Below are 20,815 nucleotides of genomic sequence, written 5' to 3' on the forward strand. Positions count from 1 at the left end.
ATTAGTTAGTTATTTCAGATTTTCGTTCTTATTTTGGGATTTTCATTCTTTTGAATTTTTGTTTACTATCCGAAATAACGAATGTCGAATCTAAACCAATGGAATGTAACAAATTAATAATAATAAAAGCAATCATAATAAAACCTTTTTATTATTAATTCATTCCGTTCCATTCGTTTAGACGCAGCTTTCATTATTTCTGATAATTTGTAACTTCGGATAAATTCGTATTCGTTACACTCACTAACAGCCAAATTTGAAAGGAAATTCCAATACCTATAATATAATAGTTTGTAATAGTTAAGTTATTATTAGCTTGTTATTATTTCTAGATTGTAAGCACTAACGAGCAGGGCCCTCTGATCCCTCCTGTATTGATTTGTATTGTAATTGTACTGTCTGCCCTCATGTTGTAAAGTGCTGCGCAAACTGTTGGCGCTATATAAATCCTGAATAATAATAATAAATCATTTCAGATTTTTGAATTTCCGTTCTTATTTTTGGATTTTCATTCTTTTGATTTTTTTTACTATCCAAAATAACAAATGCTGCATCTAAATGAATGGAACATAACAAATGAATAATAATAAGTAACAATAACAATAAAAAAACGTTTTATTATTATCATTATTATTAATTATTAATTTGTTCCGTTCAATTCGTTTAGATACAGCATTCATTATTTTTGATAATTCGTAACTTCGGATAAATTTGTATATGTTACGTTCACTACCAGCCTAATTTGAAAGGAAATTTCAATACCTATAATTTAATAGTTAGTAATAGTTAACTTTTTATTAGTTGGTTATTATTTCAGATTTTCAAATTTTTTCGGATTTTCGTTCTTTTGAATTTTTGTTTATTTTCGAATATTCAGATTTTTAAATTTCCGGATTTTCTAACTTACAAACTTACGAATTTACCTATATTCGAATTTATAAATATTTGGAAAATACATTAAACGGGTTTTCGTTAATTTGGATATTTCTGAATTTGTCAAAAATTTGAAAGGAAATTTCAATGCCTATAATTTAATAGTTAAGTAATAGTTCACTTTTTATTAGTTGGTTATTATTTCAGATTTTCAATTTTTTGGGGATTTTCGTCCTTATTTTCGGATTTTCATTCTTTTGAATTTTTGTTTATTTTCGAATATTCAGATTTTCAAATTTCTGGATTTTCTGACTTACAAACTTACGAATTTACCAATATTAGAATTTACGAATATTGGGAAAAATTCATTAAACGGGTTTTCGTTAATTTGGATATTTCTGAATTTGTCGAAATTTGTTAAAAAAACTAAAAATTTGCAACGAAACAAATTGCACATGACTAGTGGGGGGGCTACAGGCAATGGTGGCTGCCATCGTAGGGGATAGATATGCGTCTGTGGTGCTGGAGAAATACAGAATGCCGCATCTAAACAAGATGAACGGAACAAATTAATAATTAATAATAATAATAATAATAATTATTAATTAATTTAGCATATATAAAGAGCAAGGAAAGGGGATTGGAGAGTTTTTATGATTTTACTAAACTTGTCCTTAACCATGAATTTACTGTATTGTTCACCTAACCTGGATGTAGGCCCAGGCTGTCTTTTTTTCATCTCTATTTTCTTTTGTGGGCAGTTTTATAAACAGATAGTGCTTTTATTATTGGTGCACAGGGTGGCTCAGCTCTTGGCTTGTGTTACTTATGCATTGTTTTGTCCCTCCCCCACAGAGGTGAACATTATTTGGGCCGGTCATCAGACTCATCACAGCTCAGAAGACTACAACCTTACTACAGCCCTGAGACAATCCTTCCTTCAGAAATACTTTTCTTGGGTAAGTGGCCATAGGCTGATAAAACAAAATAAAAAATAAAAAAATATTTGGATGTAATAGGAGTTTCTGGGGTTATTTAAGGCTATGTTGATGGACTTTTCTTTGCATAGAAGTCTATGCAGCAAATGTAGCGCACCCCTGGAGCACCATAGATGAACTGGCATCCCCCGCCCTGCACAGCCAGGCACACTGATTTTTTACAGGCCCTCCAGAGTCAGCGTCAGCCACCGTGAAATCACACCGAGACACACTTGTTTAATAATAAAAGTAAAAATAACAAACGTAGTCAAAACATAGCCAAAGTTCAGTAACCGGAACGGATAGTCAGCCAAGCCAGAAGTCAGGGATCATTGCAGCGGAACAGCAAGCAGGATCTGGAGCCAGAAGGGATGTCAGCAAAGTCAGCCTTTAAACAGGAACTCAGGAGATGGTTTCTTGTGATGTTGACCAAGGCGAAGGCAGAGATCTTCTGGGCTGGATGACTTAAGTAGGCAGGACTGATGAGCAGGATCATCAACAGCTGAGTAACTGTGGAGAGATGGGAGCTGGCAATTAGCTGACAGCTGAATGGCCAGCTCTGAGAAGGAAGGGCTGAGCCCAGCCCTGACAGTCAGAGAACAGTCCCTGACTTTGTTTTTGTTATTCATTGAGGGATAATAACTTGGATAGGAATGGGAGATTATGGGATGTCTACTTGAAAAACTTCCTATATACAGTCTCTATATACAGCTCCACTTCTTCCTCCAGCACTCACAGGTTTGCAGAACCCAGCTGGGTCACTGTGTGAATATCTGACAGGCTCTCAGTCATGAAGCACTGCCCCCTTGGGTTGTTGCTTATAACTGCATGTATCATCTGCGCCATTTTGACCCTGTGAACTTTCCAGCCCTCCTGACACTCTAGGTTCAGACATGTTGTATGTACCTTTAAATAACACACTGACACAATGCAGATTGATTAGCTCTCTCTGATTTTACTTGTTCAAAGGCAGAGTCTTGTAACAGGCTATTAGTCAGCTAAGTCATGGGTAAACAGCCAAAACTCAGTTGAAAAGGATCGCATGAATGCTCACATTTATGTGTTCCAATTCCTGCACCATTTTACAGTTCGCACTGCGATCTGCGAACCGATCTGAGGGTGTCTCTGGGGGTGTCATTAACTTTACATTGACACCCGCAGCGGTTTGCAGATTTCATTGTGAACCATTCTGCAATTCTGGTGCGATGCGGGAACCTGCACTGGATTCGCAGGTTTCTCGCATTGCACATGTGTGAACTGGCTCTAATAGAGTTCGCATGTTCGCTAGAACTTTTTGCTTGTTTGAATGTTCTGGTACGAACTGAACCGGGGGTTGTTCGGCCTATCCCTACTTTACACGCACATTAACTTTAATGGCATCCCAGTCTTAGTCTGTAGGGTCCATAAGGTATTGAGTTTGCCCACCCTTTGCAGCTATAACAGCTTCACCTCTTCTGGAAAGGCTGTCCACCAAGTTTAGGAGTGCGTCTATGGGAATGTTTGACCATTCTTTCAGAAATGCATTTGTGAGGTCAGGCACTGATGTTGGATGAGAAGGCCTGGCTCACAGTCTCCGCTCTAGTTCATCCCAAAGGTGTTCTATCAGGTTGAGCTCAGGACTCTGTGCAGGACAGTCAAGTTCCTCCACCCCAAATTCACTCATCCATGTCTTTATGGACCTTGCTTTGTGCACTGGTGCGCAGTCATGTTGGAACAGGAAGGGGCCATCCCCAAACTGTTCACACAAAGTTGGGAGCATAAAAATTGTCCAAAATGTCTTGGTATGCTAACGCCTTAAGAGTTCCCTTCACTGGAACTAAGGGGCCAAGCCCAACCCCTGAAAAAAAAAACCTGACACCATAATCCCCCCTCCACCAAATGATTTGGACCAGTGCACAAAGCAAGGCAAGACATGGATGAGCGAGTTTGGGGTGGAGGAACTTGACTGGCCTGCAGAGAGTCCTGACCTCAACCCAAAAGAACACCTTTGAGAGGAATTAGAGCGGAGACTGCAAACCAGGCCTTCTCGTCCAACATCAGTGACTGACCTCACCAATAAGCTTCTGGAAGAATAGTCAAACATTCCCATAGACACACTCCTAAACCTTGTGGACAGCCTTCCCCAAAGAGTTGAAGCTGTTATAGCTGCAAAGGGTGGGCCAACTCGATATTGAACACTACAGACTAAGACTGGGATGCCATTAAAGTTCCTGTGCGTGTAAAGGCAGGTGTCCCAATACTTTTGACAACATGGTATATATTGAAACTTTCTCTTTTGGGAGGACTGATCCTTTAATGTGCTCCACTAGAGATCTATGCCACAGCTAAGCCCTTGCAGCATCACCTTATCTGACTGCAAAATAATTTTCTATTTTTAAAAGTAATTCCCCCCCCCCCCTCCTCCCCCCGGGCACAGATCGCTTAGCACAGCATATCTCTTTAAGCAAAGCATAAACAAGCTGAGCTCTACTTAATTCCACCTGTTCCCTCTCGTGTGCCAAGACAAATATCTGAGTGGCACAGAGGGGCAGCGCTGGAGCGATCGGCATGTCTTATGGCCTGTGACAGTTTGTGTTGCAGCAGGTGCCTGGGAAATCTGTAGGATCGTCTGGCCCGTGCTTATGTATAAAACAGGAAAAGACATCTTACAGCCTGGCACTTCTTCATGAAGCGCCCAGCCGGTCCCTAAAACCAGAGACACCCACCCTGGCTTCAGTCTGCCCTGCTGCAGTATAATAGGGGGTAGACATGTGCGATTCGTTCTGTTACCAATCGAAATTTGGGCCGTAATTTTCATTATTCGTCGATTCGGAGATATCTGAATCTCAGAATCACAATGGTAGAAAATTTCAACGAATCTGAAATAAACAAAATAAACGAAAAAAAAAAACCCGAAACAACATCATTAACCACTTCCGGACCGCCCACCGTCGTTATACGATGGCTGTTTGAAGAGGAATATCGTTATGGCAGCAGCTAGCTACCATAAACCCGGTGTCCTCTTCTTCAGCGAGCGCTCCGGTTTAAGATAAAAGTGGTCTCTGCGGTGGATTCGCCGCAAGATCACTTTTATCGGCAGTGGGAGTGGGCCTCCCCCTTCCGCAGCGCTCCGGTGCCCTCCGCAGCTTACCAGAGGCAAAGGCAATCGGATCTTCACCCTTGCTGGGCATGGAGACGAGCGAGGGGAAGGTGGTCCCCCCACCTGTCTCCATAACACTGAAGGGCGGAAGCAATGTCAAAACTGCACTTCTGCCCACAGCTCTTAACCGCTTGCCGATCGCCGCCTGTACATTTACGTCGACAGAATGGCACGGCTGCGCAAATGGGCGTACCTGTACGTTCGCTTTGAATTTGCCACCGTGCCATTGCGAGCGCCGCAGGCAGCGGCGCTCGCACGCACCCGCCGCAAGCTCCGTGAGTAGCATCGTGGGTCCCGCGGACTCGATGTCCGCGGAAATGCCCCGCGATCGTCTCACGGAGAGGAAGAACGGGGAGATGCCGATGTAAAGAAGCATTTCCCCGTTCTGCCTAGTGACACTGTCACTGATCTCTGCTCCCTGTGATCAGGAGGGGTGATCAGTGACGTGTCACTCATAGCCACGCCCCCTAACAGTTAAAATCACTCCCCAGGACACACTTAACCCCTTCCTAGCCAGCTAGTGGTTAACCCCTTTCACTGCCAGTGTAATTTTTACAGTAATCAGTGCAATTTTATAGCACTGATTGCTGTATAAATGAAAATGATCCCAAAAATGTGTCAAAATTGTCCGATGTGTCCACCATAATGTCGCAGTCATGATAAAAATCGCTGATCGCCACCATTACTGGTAAAAAAAAAAAATATTAATAAAAAATGCCATAAAACGAACCCCTATTTTATAGACGCTATAACTTTTGTGCAAACCAATCAATATATGCTTATTGTGATTTTTTTTACCAAAATTATGTAGAAGAATACATATCGGCCTAAACTGGGGAAAAAATCATTTTTTTAGATATTTTTTGGGGATATTAATTATAGCAAAAAGTTAAAAATTATCTTTCAAAATTTTCGCCCTTTTTTCTTTATTTATAGCGCAAAAAATAATAACCGCAGAGATGATCAAATACCACCAAAAGAAAGCTCTATTTTTGGGGAAAAAAGGACGTCAATTTTGTTTAGGAGTCATGTCACATGACCGCGCAATTGTCAGTTAAATTGACCCAGTGCCGAATTGCAAAAAGTGCTCTGGTCTGGTCCAGCCAAATGGTCCAGGGCTTAAGTGGTTAAAGAGACATTTTTTTTTTTTTTTTTACTTAAATGACAATTTTTTTTTTTTTTTACTTTTATTGCATTTTAGTGTAAATATGAGATCTGAGGTCTTTTTGACCCCCAGATCTCATATTTAAGAGGACCTGCCATGCTTCTTTCTATTACAAGGGATGTTTACATACTTTGTAATAGGAATAAAAGTGACAAAATGTTAAATGCGCCCCGTCCCAACTAGCCCGCGTGCAGAAGTGAAAGCATACATGAGTAGCGCTCGCATGTGAAAACGGTGTTCAAACCACACATGTGATGTATTACCGCGATCGGTAGAGTGAGAGCAATAATTCTAGCTCATGATCTCCTCTGTAACTCAAAACAAGCAACCTGTAGAATTTTTTAAAACGTCTCCTATGGAGATTTTTAAGGGTAAAAGTTTGTCTCCATTCCATAAGCGGGCGCAATTTTGATGCATGACATGTTGGGTATCAATTTACTCGGCGTAACACTATCTTTCACAATATAAAAAAAAATTGGGCTAACTTTACTGTTGTCTTATTTTTTAATTCAAAAAAGTGTATTTTTTTTTAAAAAAAATGCACTTGTAAGACCACTGCACAAATACGGGGTGACAGAAAGTATTGCAACAACTGTCATTTTATTCTCTAGGGTGTTACAAAAAAAAATTATAATGTTTGGGGGTTATAAGTAATTTTCTAACAAAGAAAACGTTTTTAACTTGTAAACAACAAATCTCAGAAAGAGACTCGGTCCTTAAGTGGTTAAAATAGAACTTCACCCAAAAGGAATTTCCACTTGCTTACACCCCCCTCCCAATTGTGGGGGAAGCGGGTACCTGGTTTTAACAGGTACCCACTCCCACTTCCAGATAGAGCAGTGCGGTGATCTGTGCAGAAGTTTGCCCCTCTCCCTTCCACCCGCAGCCTTTTAGGACACATCACAGGACCCAGAAGACCGCAGAACCATTCAAAAAGAGCAGCGCGGCTCACGAATGAGCAGTGGGGAACTCTTACCTAAGATGCCGGCTCCTAGACCCGAAGCTGATTGAAGAATCGGCTCAGACAAGGACATCGCTGGATCCCTGGACAGGTGAGTGTCCTTATATTATAAGTCAGCAGCTATTTGTAGTGGCTGATTTTTTATTTTTTTGGGGGGGGAGAAACTGGAGCTCCTCTTTAACTGCTTCAGCCCCGATACCCCCTTCCTGACCAGAGCACTTTCTTTGCGATTCGGCACTGCGTCGCTTTAACTGACAATTGTGCGGTCGTGCGACATTGCACCCAAACAAAATTTACTTATTTTTTTTCCACAAACAGAGCTTTCTTTTGGTGGTATTTGATCACCTCTGAGGTTTTTATTTCTTGCGCTATAAACAAAAAAAAAGCGACAATTTAAAAAAATATATATATATATATTTTTTACTGTTTGCTATAATAAATATCTCCCAAAAATATATTTTTTTTTTCCCTCATTTTTGGTCGATATGTTTTCTTCTACATATTTTTGGTAAAAAAAATATGCAATAAGCGTATATTGATTGGTTTGCGTAAAAGTTATAGCGTCTACAGAATAGGGGATCGTTTTATGGCTTTTTTATTATTAACTTTTTTTTATTAGTAATGGCAGCGATCTGCGATTTTTATTGGGACTGCGACATTATGGCGGACACATCGGACACTTTTGACACATTTTTAGGACCATTGGGACAAATGCACTGATTACTGTAAAAATGTCACTGGCAGGAAACGGGTTAACCACTAGGGGGGCGATCAAGGGGTTAACTCTGTTCCCTCTCTGTGTTCTAACTGAAGGGGGGAGGGGACTGTGTAGGGGAGATGACAGATCGCTGTTCATACTCTGTATGAACAGACAATCTGTCTCTTCTCCCCTCAGAGAACCAGAAACTGTGTGTTTAAACACACAGATCCCGGTTTTCGGTGTGTCAGCAGCGATCGCGGAAGCGCGGCGGTGATCGCGACCGCCGGGCACTCGCATTGGCTCCAGGGGCAAACACCGGGAATGCACTAGTGGCCACAGGGCGACCACCGGGCACTCACATTGGCTCCAGGGGCAAACACCGGGAATGCACTAGTGGCCACAGGGCGACCGCCTGGCACTCGCATTGGCTCCAGGGGCAAACACCGGGAATGCACTAGTGGCCACAGGGCGACCGCCGGGCACTCGCATTGGCTCCAGGGGCAAACACCGGGAATGCACTAGTGGCCACAGGGCGACCGCCGGGCACTCGCATTGGCTCCAGGGGCAAACACCGGGAATGCACTAGTGGCCACAGGGCGAAGCGACGTTACGTAACTTTGTTTTTTGCCCAGCCGTGCCATTCTGCCGCAGTTAAAAACTGCGTCGGCTGGTCGGCAAGTGTTAAAAGCGGTTGTATACACTTATTTTTACCTGTACGGTTTAGGAGATATTTATTCTGCATGTAGCCGCTGACATCAGCAGGGGCATACACTCTGAATGCCCAGCTAAAAGTCCGGCAGAACCTGCTGGACCTTGCCAGGGAAGAAGACTCCTGCACACTCCGGCCACTCACAGCGCCGGAACCGCAAACCCAGAAGAAACACAGAAGGCAAAATGTCAGCTTCCTCAGTGTGGACCTGGCTGCGATACGGGGACCGCATACCAGCTCATTATGCCTTTGCTTTACAGGGTGTTTTTATTTTATTTTTATTTTTTTTACATGTGCAGTATACAACCGCTTTAATTTGTTTTATTTGCATCCAAAATAACGTAATGACATAACGAATGATCCGAATTATTTAATTTTTATGTTGCATTAACGTTTTTCATTATTATAAAAATATTTTTTAATAAAAAATAAGCTACATATGAAATGGAAACATGTTGTAATAAATACAGTACGGTATAAAATTTAATAAAAGTGAACCGCGCACCCTACTCTACTTTAGGAAATATAGTGCAAATGAGTGCAATACCATAGGCGAACCACTAGGAATCCCTACCGGATTGCTAACCATATAATGAAAAAGTGCTGATTATACAATAAGATGATTATTACACATATAATTGCCACTGGATTTCTCCATTGTGTGATAAACTTTTATAACTTATAGAACATAAAGGAGGGTGGGACCTAGCACAGCCAAATGGCGGGCCTCCATCCCTGTTGTAAGTTGCAGGACAGGAGCTGGGACTTTATATGAGGCCCGCCATATTGAATAAAATAAAATGAAGTACATACATGTGTATATATAGATGAATTTGTTTATTTGTAGCTATCTAAAATTCACTTAAACTCTTAAAAATGTATTGTATCAAATAATTTGGTAGTCACATGACTTTCACTTGCATTATACTGCTCATAGCATATGATGCAATTATTGAGTTGATATGGTGGACATAAATGGTAAAATGGATACATGAAAAATATATGCATATTCACATAGTAAAACCAAGTGTGTCTTGATATTAGGTAGCACTCGACGCGTTTCATGGCATTACAGCCACTCATAAGGAGTGTAATAGGGTGATATATTGTAAAAATAAAATCAATTATTAATAGTCCCCCCTAAGAAAGGAATTTACCTAAAGACTGGTAACAGGTGAATAACTTACAACTCTGTCCCATGGCTGGGCCCAAATTCTGCACAGAAATTTGTGGGGATCTCAGGTACCCTCCCCCGGGGTAGAGATGGGAATCCCCCCCCCCCCCGTGCAGAGTTTGGGCCCAGCCATGGGACAGAGTTGTAAGTTATTGACCTGTTACCAGTCTTTGGGAAAATTCCTTTCTTAGAGGGCACTATTAATAATTGAATTTTTTTTACAGTATATCAACCTTTTACATTCCTGATGAGTGGCTGTAACGCCATGAAACGCGTAGAGTGCCACCTAATATCAATACACATCTGTTTTTACTATGTGATATTGCATTTATTTTTCATGTATCCATTTTACCATTTATGTCCATCATGTCAACTCCATAATTGTATCTTATGCTATGAGCAGTATAATACAAGTGTAAGTCATGTAACTACCAAATTATTTGATACAATGCATTTTTAACAGTTTGAATGAATTTTACATTGCTACAAATAAACAAATTAATTTATATATATATATATATATATATATATATATATATATATATATATATATATATATATATATACACACATGTATCTACTTAATTTTATTTTATTTGATATAGCGGGCCTCATATAAAGTCCCAGCTCTTCTTCTGTGTTGCATTTTATAACTTACAGTGTAGTGTCCAAAAATAAATATCGGGAATGGACAATGTCCAATAAATTCCCTTCAGGCGATATCCAAAGATGGATATGATTCCATATATCCGCCAAATATAGTGACTAAAGGCTCGTACACACTATAAGAAAATCGGGCGAACATTTTCGTCCAAAAGGTTTTCGGACGATTTTCGTATAGCGTGTACACAACTTTCGACGGCCGATTCCGAAATTTCATACGAAAATTCCCGAAGGGACAAACTCCAAATTTTTTCTCGTACTAGAAGAGAACGAACGATTTTCGTTTAATGTGTACCGTTTTCATACGATTTTCGTACAAGAAAAATCAGAAAAAAAAAAAGACCTGCGCATGATCAGAAACAATAAACAACAAAAAAAGCCTTTGTCGTACGAGAATATTCGTAAGAATTCTTTTCTTTCACCGTTTCCGATTTGCTGTGAAACGGAGAAAAATCGGACAAACGTTCGCCCGATTTTCTTATACTGTGTATGCCACTTTAGGGGGATTTGTGTTGGGAGAGGGGGTTGGGGGGGAAGACAACACGTGCTAGGAGGGGGGAATTGGGAGGAATTTGTGCTGGGAGGAAGGATTTGAAGTGGGGGGAGAAGATATGTCCTAGTAGGGGACATTTTAGTGGTAGAGGATTTGTGCTAGGAGGAGTGAATTGATTTTTTTATTTTTTTGGAGGGTGGGCATTTGGGGGATGGGGGCGGGCAAAGATTTGTGCTGAGAGGGGAGATTTCAGCAGTGGGGCGGATTTGTACTGGGAGGAGGGGGAATTTATGCTTAGAGGGTAAGAATGCAGATTAGTGCTCAGTGTTTTTGTGGAGAGGATTTTTGCTGACACATAATGCTCATCCTGGGCTCTAGATGACCTTGTTTCGGCACTGGCCATCATACTAAGGTCAGTCAGAGGTCACTGGAGGAAGAAGGAGCTCCCACCCTCCTGCCCTAATAATTTGGTTTGACTTTTTGTATGTATGTCAGTTATTGGGGTAAGGGGTAGCGGTTGTGGATCTTTGGAGGCATTCGAAAGTAAGACCAATATGGCATAAGTGGGGAACCATCATGGTATGGGATCCTCGGTTGATGCCAGTTAACCGAAGGTTTAACTGGCATTGGGAGATGGGTATCAGCGTGGGAAGGTGTAGAGTGGTATGGTCCTCGAGTCGGCGTGCAGCGACTGGGGACCTTGTGTGGCCACGCTAATACGAAGAAAATTTGGTCAGTGTCTTCAATGATCCTCAACACGGTTACAATGTATCTGTGAAAGGATTGTTTGTAAATAAATGTTATGGTTCAATGTTAATAAAATGGCCGGTGTGGCCAATTTACTCCAAAATGGGTGTCGTCTGGTTATGGATAGGTCAAGTAGGGGTATGGTATTATAGGTATAGACAGTTTGCATCTGTCTTACCTTAGTCATGTGTTTACTCTGGTTCCCAATGCAAGATATGAGTGAAAGGGATCAATTAGTAGTCCACAAATGATTTTTTATTTTTATACATTTAAACTAAAGACAAGCCAACGTGTTCCGGGGGTTCCAGGGGACCCAATTTATCAGGAAGTATGGTACATTGAATTAGTGATTCTCACAGTTGTTTTAGACATCAAGTTCTACAACATTTAGTACAGGGGCCTCCAAACTCTCTAAACTAGGAGGTGTACTGTCCTTCAGGCTTTTGGTGGACCAGATTGTGGCCATTGTAATTAGAAAATGCTTCAGCGTCGGTATAAATAATGCCTTAGGCTTGGCAGTCAATGGGAGTAGAAACATTACATAGCACCTGTGGTCAATAGGAGGAGAGATAGTGCTCCGTCATTGGTGTCAGCGGGAGGAATAGTGCCTCATCATTGATATCAGTGGAAGGAATAGTGTCCGATCATTGGTTAAGTGGAAGGACTAGTGCCCCATCCTTGGTACTAGTGGGAGGAATATTATTATTATTGATTTATATAGCACCAACAGTTTACGCAGCGCTTTACAATGTATAGGGGAGACAACACAATTACAGTACAATACAAAAGGTACAGGAGGGCCCTGGTCATAGAGCTTACATTCTAAAGGGAGGGGGTGGTGGTACAAAAGGTAATAGCTGCAGAGAATGATTTGATGGGGGTGGAGGAGGAATAGTGCCCCATCTTTGGTGGCAGTGGAAGGAATAGTGCCCCATCATTGGTATTAGTGGGAGGAATAGTGCCCCATCATTGGTACTAGTGGGAAGAATAGTGCCCCACTGTTGGTGTCAGTGGGAGGAATAGTACCCCATAATTGATATCAGTGGAAGGAATAGTGTCCCATCATTGGTATTAGTGGGAGGAATAGTGTCCCATCGTTGGTACCAGAGGAAGGAATAATGCTCAATCTTTGGTGTCAATAGAAAGGATAGTGCCCCAATCGTTGGTGTCAGTGAAAGGAATAGTGCCTCATTGTTGGCATCAGTAGGGTTAGGAGTGCTTAATATCAGTGGGGGGAACAGTGCCCCAAGGGCCAAATAGAGAGCTGCATTGCATGAGTTTGGAGACCACTGATTTATTATATTTTGTAACTGGTGTCAGGTTTACCAGCTCAGCCTTCATATCTTGGGACTTTGCCTCTTCCTTAATATTGGTACTGTACAAGAGGAAAGGTGGCCAAAATTGTGGCTTCCCATATGTGCATTGGTTTCCAATGGGACTGTGTAGTAATGTTTGGGCTGAAGCTTCCCTAATGGCCAGCCTTGAAAAGGAGTGAGCTTGTAAACCTAGAACTAATGGTTTCATTTATCTGAATGTTTTTGGATTATGGAAGAATAATCAGAAACAACACACAAATTCCATACAGAAAGAGCCCTGGTGGGAGTGGATTCCAGGAACCCAATGTTGCACAAGGACCATACTAACCACTAAGCCACAACGCATCTGAAACCTATCAACTGGTAGCAGGTGACAGATTATAATACGCACTGCCCAGCCCAAGAGTGAGCCGGCCCAAAGTCTTCTCCCACATGGAGAGAGGTGTATGGATAAGTGTCCCAAATTATGGATCCACAGCTGTGAAGGAGTATGCTGCAAATTGATGTGAATGGAAATTTAATAACCTTTGTGGAATGAGAAGCATTTTAAAGGTTTGGGAATGAGCGTATTAACAAGTGTGATACGTGCTTCGAACATCTGGGCACCTCTGAAGGCGAAGACATTCTGCCAAAACTCTCTCTCATTTACTCTGATTTAGGTGCCAAGAAATGAAAGTATTAATATCAAAGAAGGGATCCAGTTGCATTAAAAAAACAGGACTTCATTTTGTATAGGCTCAACCTATTCAATTAAAGGCATACTCCGAAAATGAAGCCACACATAAATCTCCTTATCAGAGGCGCTTCCCCAATCTTGTTAGTAACCCAATGTGCCAAATCAAACAAGCCTAACTGTTCAGGAATTCAGTTCTTTGTACAGCCATTGATATAGTACAGGGGGGGCCTCCAAACTTTCCAAACAATGGGCCAGTTTAGATTTTAGGAGGACCGAACTTTGGGCAGTGGCAGTAGAAAATGCCACATCGTCAGTGGCAATAAAAAATGTCAATGGCTTGGTGGTCAGATGGAGTAAAAAAAAAAATAGTGCCTGTGGTCAGTAGGAGGAGAAATAATGCCTCTTTGTTGGTGTCAGTAGGAGGAATAGTGCCCCATTGTTGATGTCAGTGGCAGGAATAGTGCCCCATTGTTGATGTCAGTGGGAGGAATAGTGCCATTGTTGGTGGCAGTGGGATGAATAGTTCCCAATTTTTTGTGTCTGTGGGAGGAATAGTGCACCCATGTTGGAGTCAGTGGGAGGATAAGTGCCCTATTGTTGGTGTCAATGGGAGGAATAGTGCCCCATTGTTGGTGTCAGTGGAAGGAACAGTGCCTTATCCTTGGTGATGTAGGAGGGTGCTACATAGGTAATACTTATCTTATCTTAAAGCTGACCTTCACCCTAAAGTATATGTCATGTTAACCTGTCTCCTCTCCCTCCCTGCAGCACTTCTGCATACGTTTTTTTTTTGTTCACCCCACCCCCAGATGTCCCACAGGGCTTCAGGACCTGAGTGAGCCCTGTGGCACATCTGCGTATGCACTAAATAGAAAAATCACACATATGGGAATGAAGAGGCTGTACACCCCCAACAAAAATTGCAATGTGGGGGATCCTTCCCACATCTGCGTATGCACAGGTTTTCCTAGACTGGTGGCTATTAGGGAGGTCCCAAACCTTCGCCATCTTTGTGCATGCACAGGAAATCACCTGCACGTGCACAGATGTTCTGAAAGGCTCTGCCAGAACCCAAAGGCCAGGCAGAGCCCGTCGGCACATCTGTGCATGCATAATATATGGCATCACTGCAGAGGTGGCTGAGCCCCCCCTAAGTGAAGGTCTGAAGGTCCCCTTTAAGTAATGATGAAATCATGGTTGAACAAGTACATCCATAGCATAAATGTCAAATCTGCTCGTAGGGGGTCCATAGGGGGGTGGCTAAAACTAAACAACAAGAAAAAAAAGTTATATTCAGACTTCAATAATGGTTTCCTTCATGATGACCACACTCATCATGTATGCACACTGAATATGCATATGATTTCATTCAAAGATTCAAAATTCTGCATTCCAAAATATTAAGAAATGTCTCAATAACCCACAACAGAAGCAACTATCTGTGTACCTTGTCCCTAATGCTTGACCCCAATAAACTGGTAGGGGCCCCCATGAATTGAAAACATCTTGAGATCTTTAGTACAATTAATCCACTGCCTCTCTGTGGTTTACAATCTTTGACCCCATGGGCCTTCCTTGTCTAACGCTAATGTACAAAAACGTCTAAATATCTAAGTACCAAGCCAAGTACAAGCTTTTTTTTTTACCAGCCACGAGCAGCAAGGGTTGACATTCACATCTTTGCTTTCACCGAGAGTCAGCCATATCCCCTTCGTATGAAAAGACACACCTGACAAGAATGGGAAATTCAGACCTCCATCCACTATGGAACACGTTGACCTTCACTCCTAGTAAATCCAGGAACTTAAGAATGACGAGATCCTAATGTGATTTGATTTGTGGACGAAACCCTGCCACAGCATTCTACACCCGATTGGGTTTCAGTGGAGCGCAGCAAACACCTGAAAGCACTAAGATACTTTGCAAATCATATAAATTGGAAAAGGGTACAAGCAGACGAAAAGCAAGTTAGGACTGACCGAAGGTTGATGATGCACAACGGTCTAAACTTCAGGCCCACCTGCAGCTGATTAGCGGAACTTGAGCTCCATACAAAATATACAGCGCTTTTACCGGCATCCCCCCCCCCCCATGAGATAGGCTTTTGCTGGACCTCAAGTGTTCAGATTAGATGGGGTTTAGGTTCATCTGTGTATACCTGGTCCATTACTCCCTTCATCTCCGTATAAATTGTAACATGTGGAATCCAACACGGCTGCAATGGCCATGTCTACACCACAAGCCGGACACCTGGAAGAGATTTGCTTTGTGTAAACGGCGACAAATGCGTCACTTATATTTTCTGTCCGTGATAAAGAATTATCTGCATATACAGCGTTACCCTTACAGATGTTATACAGAATGGTTCAAATGTATTTCAATTTATCTTTAGCCTTTTCTTTCATTTTGAAAAGAGCAGAGAATGGTTGAAAACCTCATTAGGTTTTTTTATTGCTGTCCTCACTAGGGGACCTTCTGTCACTTCCAGTGGGGACAACTGTCTTGGGGCTCCCTCACACTGAAGACTGACCTGTGTTTTTACAAACTATTGTATATATACTGGAATAAAAAAAAAAAAACATTTTTTATACCAGTAATGGGGGTTATCGGCGGCTTTTAGCCCTTGTACACACGGTCGGATATTCCGATGGACAAGGTCCAATCGGACCGTGTTGTCTGATAATCCGACCGTGTGTGGGCTCCATCGGACTGTTTCCGTCAGAGTATCCAACGGACCAAGTTTTCCAGCTTGGCTATAAAATTTTCCGACAACATGATCCGATTGTGTGTAGAGAATTCCGATCGGACAAAGTGCCACGCATGCTCAGATCAAATTCCTACACCAAAGCTATTGGCTACTAGCCTAAACGTAGTCCCGTCGTAACGAAATAACGTCATCACGTTCTGAACGATCGGATTTTCCGACAACTTTGTCCGACCGTGTGTATGCAACAGTTTCGGACAATAAAATTACAACACCAAAAACCTCACCATGCCTCTTACTAAATACCTTGGAATGTCTACTTTCCAAAAAGGGGTCATTTGGGGGGTCATTCCGGCAACCAAATCCGTCGGATTTTGTCCGGCGGATTTGGTTGCCGGAATGTCCGACCGTGTGTACAAGGGCTTAATGGGACCATTATAGTGCTGCAGACAATCTGACACTAATGCCGCATACACACGATCGGACTATCCGGCGGACACGACATAACTGAGGCTGGGTGGGATCGGACTTACACTGACATCTCCTGTGATACTAATGCCCCGTACACACGGTCGGACAAAAACCGACAATAAAATCCATCGGGTTTTCTCAGACGGATTTTGTGCCAAACTTGTCTTGCATACACACGGTCGGACAAAGTTGTCGGAAAATCCGATCATTCTGAACGAGGTGACGTCAAACACGTACGTCGGGACTATAAGGCTCCATGCACACTGGAGCTCATAAACTGCAGTTTAATGGAGTTTGGGCATTTTTTTTTAAAAGCCCATAAAATCAACTCTATGTTAGCCTATGTGTCCATGCACACATGGACGTTTTTTAGCTTTAATGAGCAGTGGAGTTTCTGGGCTTTTTTCTGAACACCAGAAATTTGCGTTCAAAGTGCCGTTTTTCACCGCCCAAAAAAAAATAAACGCTCATAAACAAGCGTTAATTAGCGTTCAGCGTTCTATTTTTCCAATACATTGTGGGAGTTTGGAATGCACTGTGGGATTTTTGGAGTGTCCTCTGTGTATTTTTATTAACCACTCGCCCCCTCCTGCCCAGACCAATTTTCAGTTTTCGGTGCTCTCACACTTTGAATGACAATTACTCAGTCATGCACCACTGTACCCAAATGAATTGTTTGTCCTTTTTTTCCCACAAATAGAGCTTTCTTTTGGTGGTATTTGATCACCTCTGGGTTTTTTATTTTTTGCGCTATAAATGAAAAAAAACGAAAATTTTGAAAAAAAAAACGCATGTTTCTTTGTTTATGTGATAAAAGTATGCAAATTATTAATTTTTCTTCATAAATTTTGGCCACAATTTATACTGCTACATATCTTTGGTAAAAATAACCCAAATTGGTGGATATTATTTGGTCTTTGTGAAAGTTAGAGAGTCCACAAGCTGTGGTGCGAATCATAAAAAATTGATCACATCTGATGTACTGGTGGCCTATCTCACTTCTTGCAACCCGAACAAGCCAGGAAAGTACAAATAACCCCAAATTACCCCTTTTTGGAAAGTAGACATTCCAAGGTATTTAGTAAGAGGCATGGTGAGGTTTTTGGTGTTGTCATTTTTTCCCACAATTCTTTGCAAAATGAAGATTTTTTGGTTTTTATTTTTTTTCCCACAAAATTGTCATTGTAATAGATTATTTCTCTCACATGGCATGAGTATACCACAAATGACACCCCAAATTAAATTCTGCTACTCCTCCTGAGTATTTTGATACTACATGTGTGGGACTTTTTCACAGCCTGGCCACATAGAGACCCAACATGCAGGGAGCACCGTCACGTGTTCTAGGAGCATAAATTACACATCTAACTTGTTGACTACCTATTACACTTTTGAAGGCCCTGGAGCACCAGGACAATGACACGTGACACTGACGTGGCACTGATGGCAGATGGCACTAATGTCACACTGACGACAGATGGCACTAATACGTGGCACTGATGACAGATGGCACTAATACATGGCACTGATGACACCTGACACTGATGACAGATGCACTATTACGTGGCACTGATGACACATGACACTGACAGGTGGCACTGATACGTGGCACTAATGATATGTGACACTGACAGGTGGCACTGAGGATACATGGCACTAGGGACAGGTGGCACTGGGGACACGTGGCACTAGGGACGGGCGGCACTGGGGACACGTGGCCACTGGGGACAGGTGGATAGGTGGCACTGGGGACAGGTGGTACTGGGAACAGATGACACTGTTAGGTGGCACTGGGGACAGGTGGCATTGATAGGTGGCACTGGGGACACATGGCACTGACAGGTGGCACTGGGGACAGATGGCACTGATAGGTGGCACTGGAGACAGGTCGCACTGGGGACAGATGGCACTGATAGGTGGTACTGGGGACAGGTGGGCATGTGTGTGTGTGTTTTACTGTGTGTGTGTTTTACTGTGTGTGTGTTTTAGTGTGTGTGTGTGTACTCACAGACGCTGCAGCTGCAGCACGTACGCTCTCACTCCTCACACGCTGTCTGTGTGAGGAGGGGAGCCGGCGATGAGAGATGATCTCATATGTTTACATATGAGATCACCTCTCATTAAATAGCCTGATCGAGTGCTAAATGGCCGCTGTGATTGGCTGTGTCCAAGGGACACGGCCAACACATAACTTCCCCCAGGGGTCAAGTCCTGGGGGAAAAAGTGTGGGAACTCCCACCCAAGATCCACTCCCCCACCAAAAAAAAAAAAAAAAAGATACGCTCATATGCATATATATATTTCACATAAAATACAGTGACTGCAAATGCGACATGCTACAAGAGATGACCAGACTGCAAATGTGACTACAGGAGATGATCAGACTGCGAATGCGACTACAGGAGATGACCAGACTGCGAATGCGACTACAGGAGATGATCAGACTGCGAATGCGACTACAGGAGATGACCAGACTGCGAATGTGACTACAGGAGATGATCAGACTGCGAATGCGACTACAGGAGATGACTAGACTGCGAATGTGACTACAGGAGATGATCAGACTGCGAATGCGACTACAGGAGATGACCAGACTGCGAATGCGACTACAGGAGATGACCAGACTGCGAATGCGACTACAGGAGATGATCAGACTGCGAATGCGACTACAGGAGATGATCAGACTGCGAATGCGACTACAGGAGATGATCAGACTGCGAATGCGACTACAGGAGATGATCAGACTGCGAATGCGACTACAGGAGATGACCAGACTGCGAATGCGACTACAGGAGATGATCAGACTTCGAATGCGACTACAGGAGATGATCAGACTGCGAATAAGACTACAGGAGATGATCAGACTGCGAATGCGACTACAGGAGATGATCAGACTGCGAATGCGACTACAGGAGATGACCAGACTGCGAATGCGACATAGTACAGGAGATGACCAGACCGGGAATGCGACTACAGGAGATGATCAGACTTCGAATGCGACTACAGGAGATGATCAGACTGCGAATGCGACTACAGGAGATGATCAGACTGCGAATGCGACTACAGGAGATGACCAGACTGCGAATGCGACTACAGGAGATGACCAGACTGCGAATGCGACTACAGGAGATGACCAGACTGCGAATGCGACATACTACAGAAGATGACCAGACTGCGAATGCGACTACAGGAGATGACCAGACTGCGAATGCGACTACAGGAGATGATCAGACTGCGAATGCGACATACTACAGAAGATGACCAGACTGCGAATGCGACTACAGGAGATGACCAGACTGCGAATGCGACTACAGGAGATGACCAGACTGCGAATGCGACATACTACAGAAGATGACCAGACTGCGAATGCGACTACAGGAGATGACCAGACTGCGAATGCGACTACAGGAGATGATCAGACTGCGAATGCGACTACAGGAGATGATCAGACTGCGAATGCGACTACAGGAGATGACCAGACTGCGAATGCGACTACAGGAGATGATCAGACTGCGAATGCGACTACAGGAGATGACCAGACTGCGAATGCGACATACTACAGGAGATGATCAGACTGCGAATGCGACATAGTACGGAAGATGACCAAGTAGCTAGTTTTAAAATTTAAACCTGTCCTCAGCCCCTTTATGGCACCTCCTTTACATTCCTGTCTTCACCCCCTTTGTAGAACCCCCCTTCACATTCCTGCCCTGCCTCCCTTTTATATCACCCCTCCTCATTCCTTTCAGTTTCTGATACTTTCCCCCTCCCTCCTTCATAACAGTGCCCTCTGCCCTGTCTTACCTTACACAGGACACAGCAAATGACATCGGAAGTGCAGCAAAGGGATGGACAGAGGGCGGGACCTGCCCCAGTTAACTGATTGGTTGATAGAATGCAGAGCAGTTCTATTAACCAATCAGTTAACTGAGCCAGCCCCTGCCCTCCGTGCATCACTGTGCTGCTCTTCCGATGTCAGCTCTGTGAAGACAACGCAGCTAGCAGACTGTGCTAGAGCCTCGGGCGGCTCTGGTCCTGCAAAGGGAA

At 42.9% G+C, this 20,815-nt stretch overlaps 1 protein-coding gene across 1 annotated transcript in view; it reads left to right on the forward strand.

The window, feature by feature from the left end:
• The window catches only part of AGMO (alkylglycerol monooxygenase), a 311,710-nt gene that overhangs the window by 122,272 nt on the left and 168,623 nt on the right, over positions 1-20,815 (forward strand). Inside the window, exon 4 of the mRNA XM_077490703.1 lies at positions 1,729-1,832. Coding sequence (XP_077346829.1) covers positions 1,729-1,832 — 104 coding nt within the window. The remainder of the gene's footprint in view (positions 1-1,728; positions 1,833-20,815) is intronic.

Source organism: Lithobates pipiens, unplaced genomic scaffold (genome assembly GCF_037356315.1).
Source record: "Lithobates pipiens isolate NorthernLeopardFrog02 unplaced genomic scaffold, aLitPip1_a1.2 Scaffold_19, whole genome shotgun sequence".
NCBI lineage: Eukaryota > Metazoa > Chordata > Amphibia > Anura > Ranidae > Lithobates > Lithobates pipiens.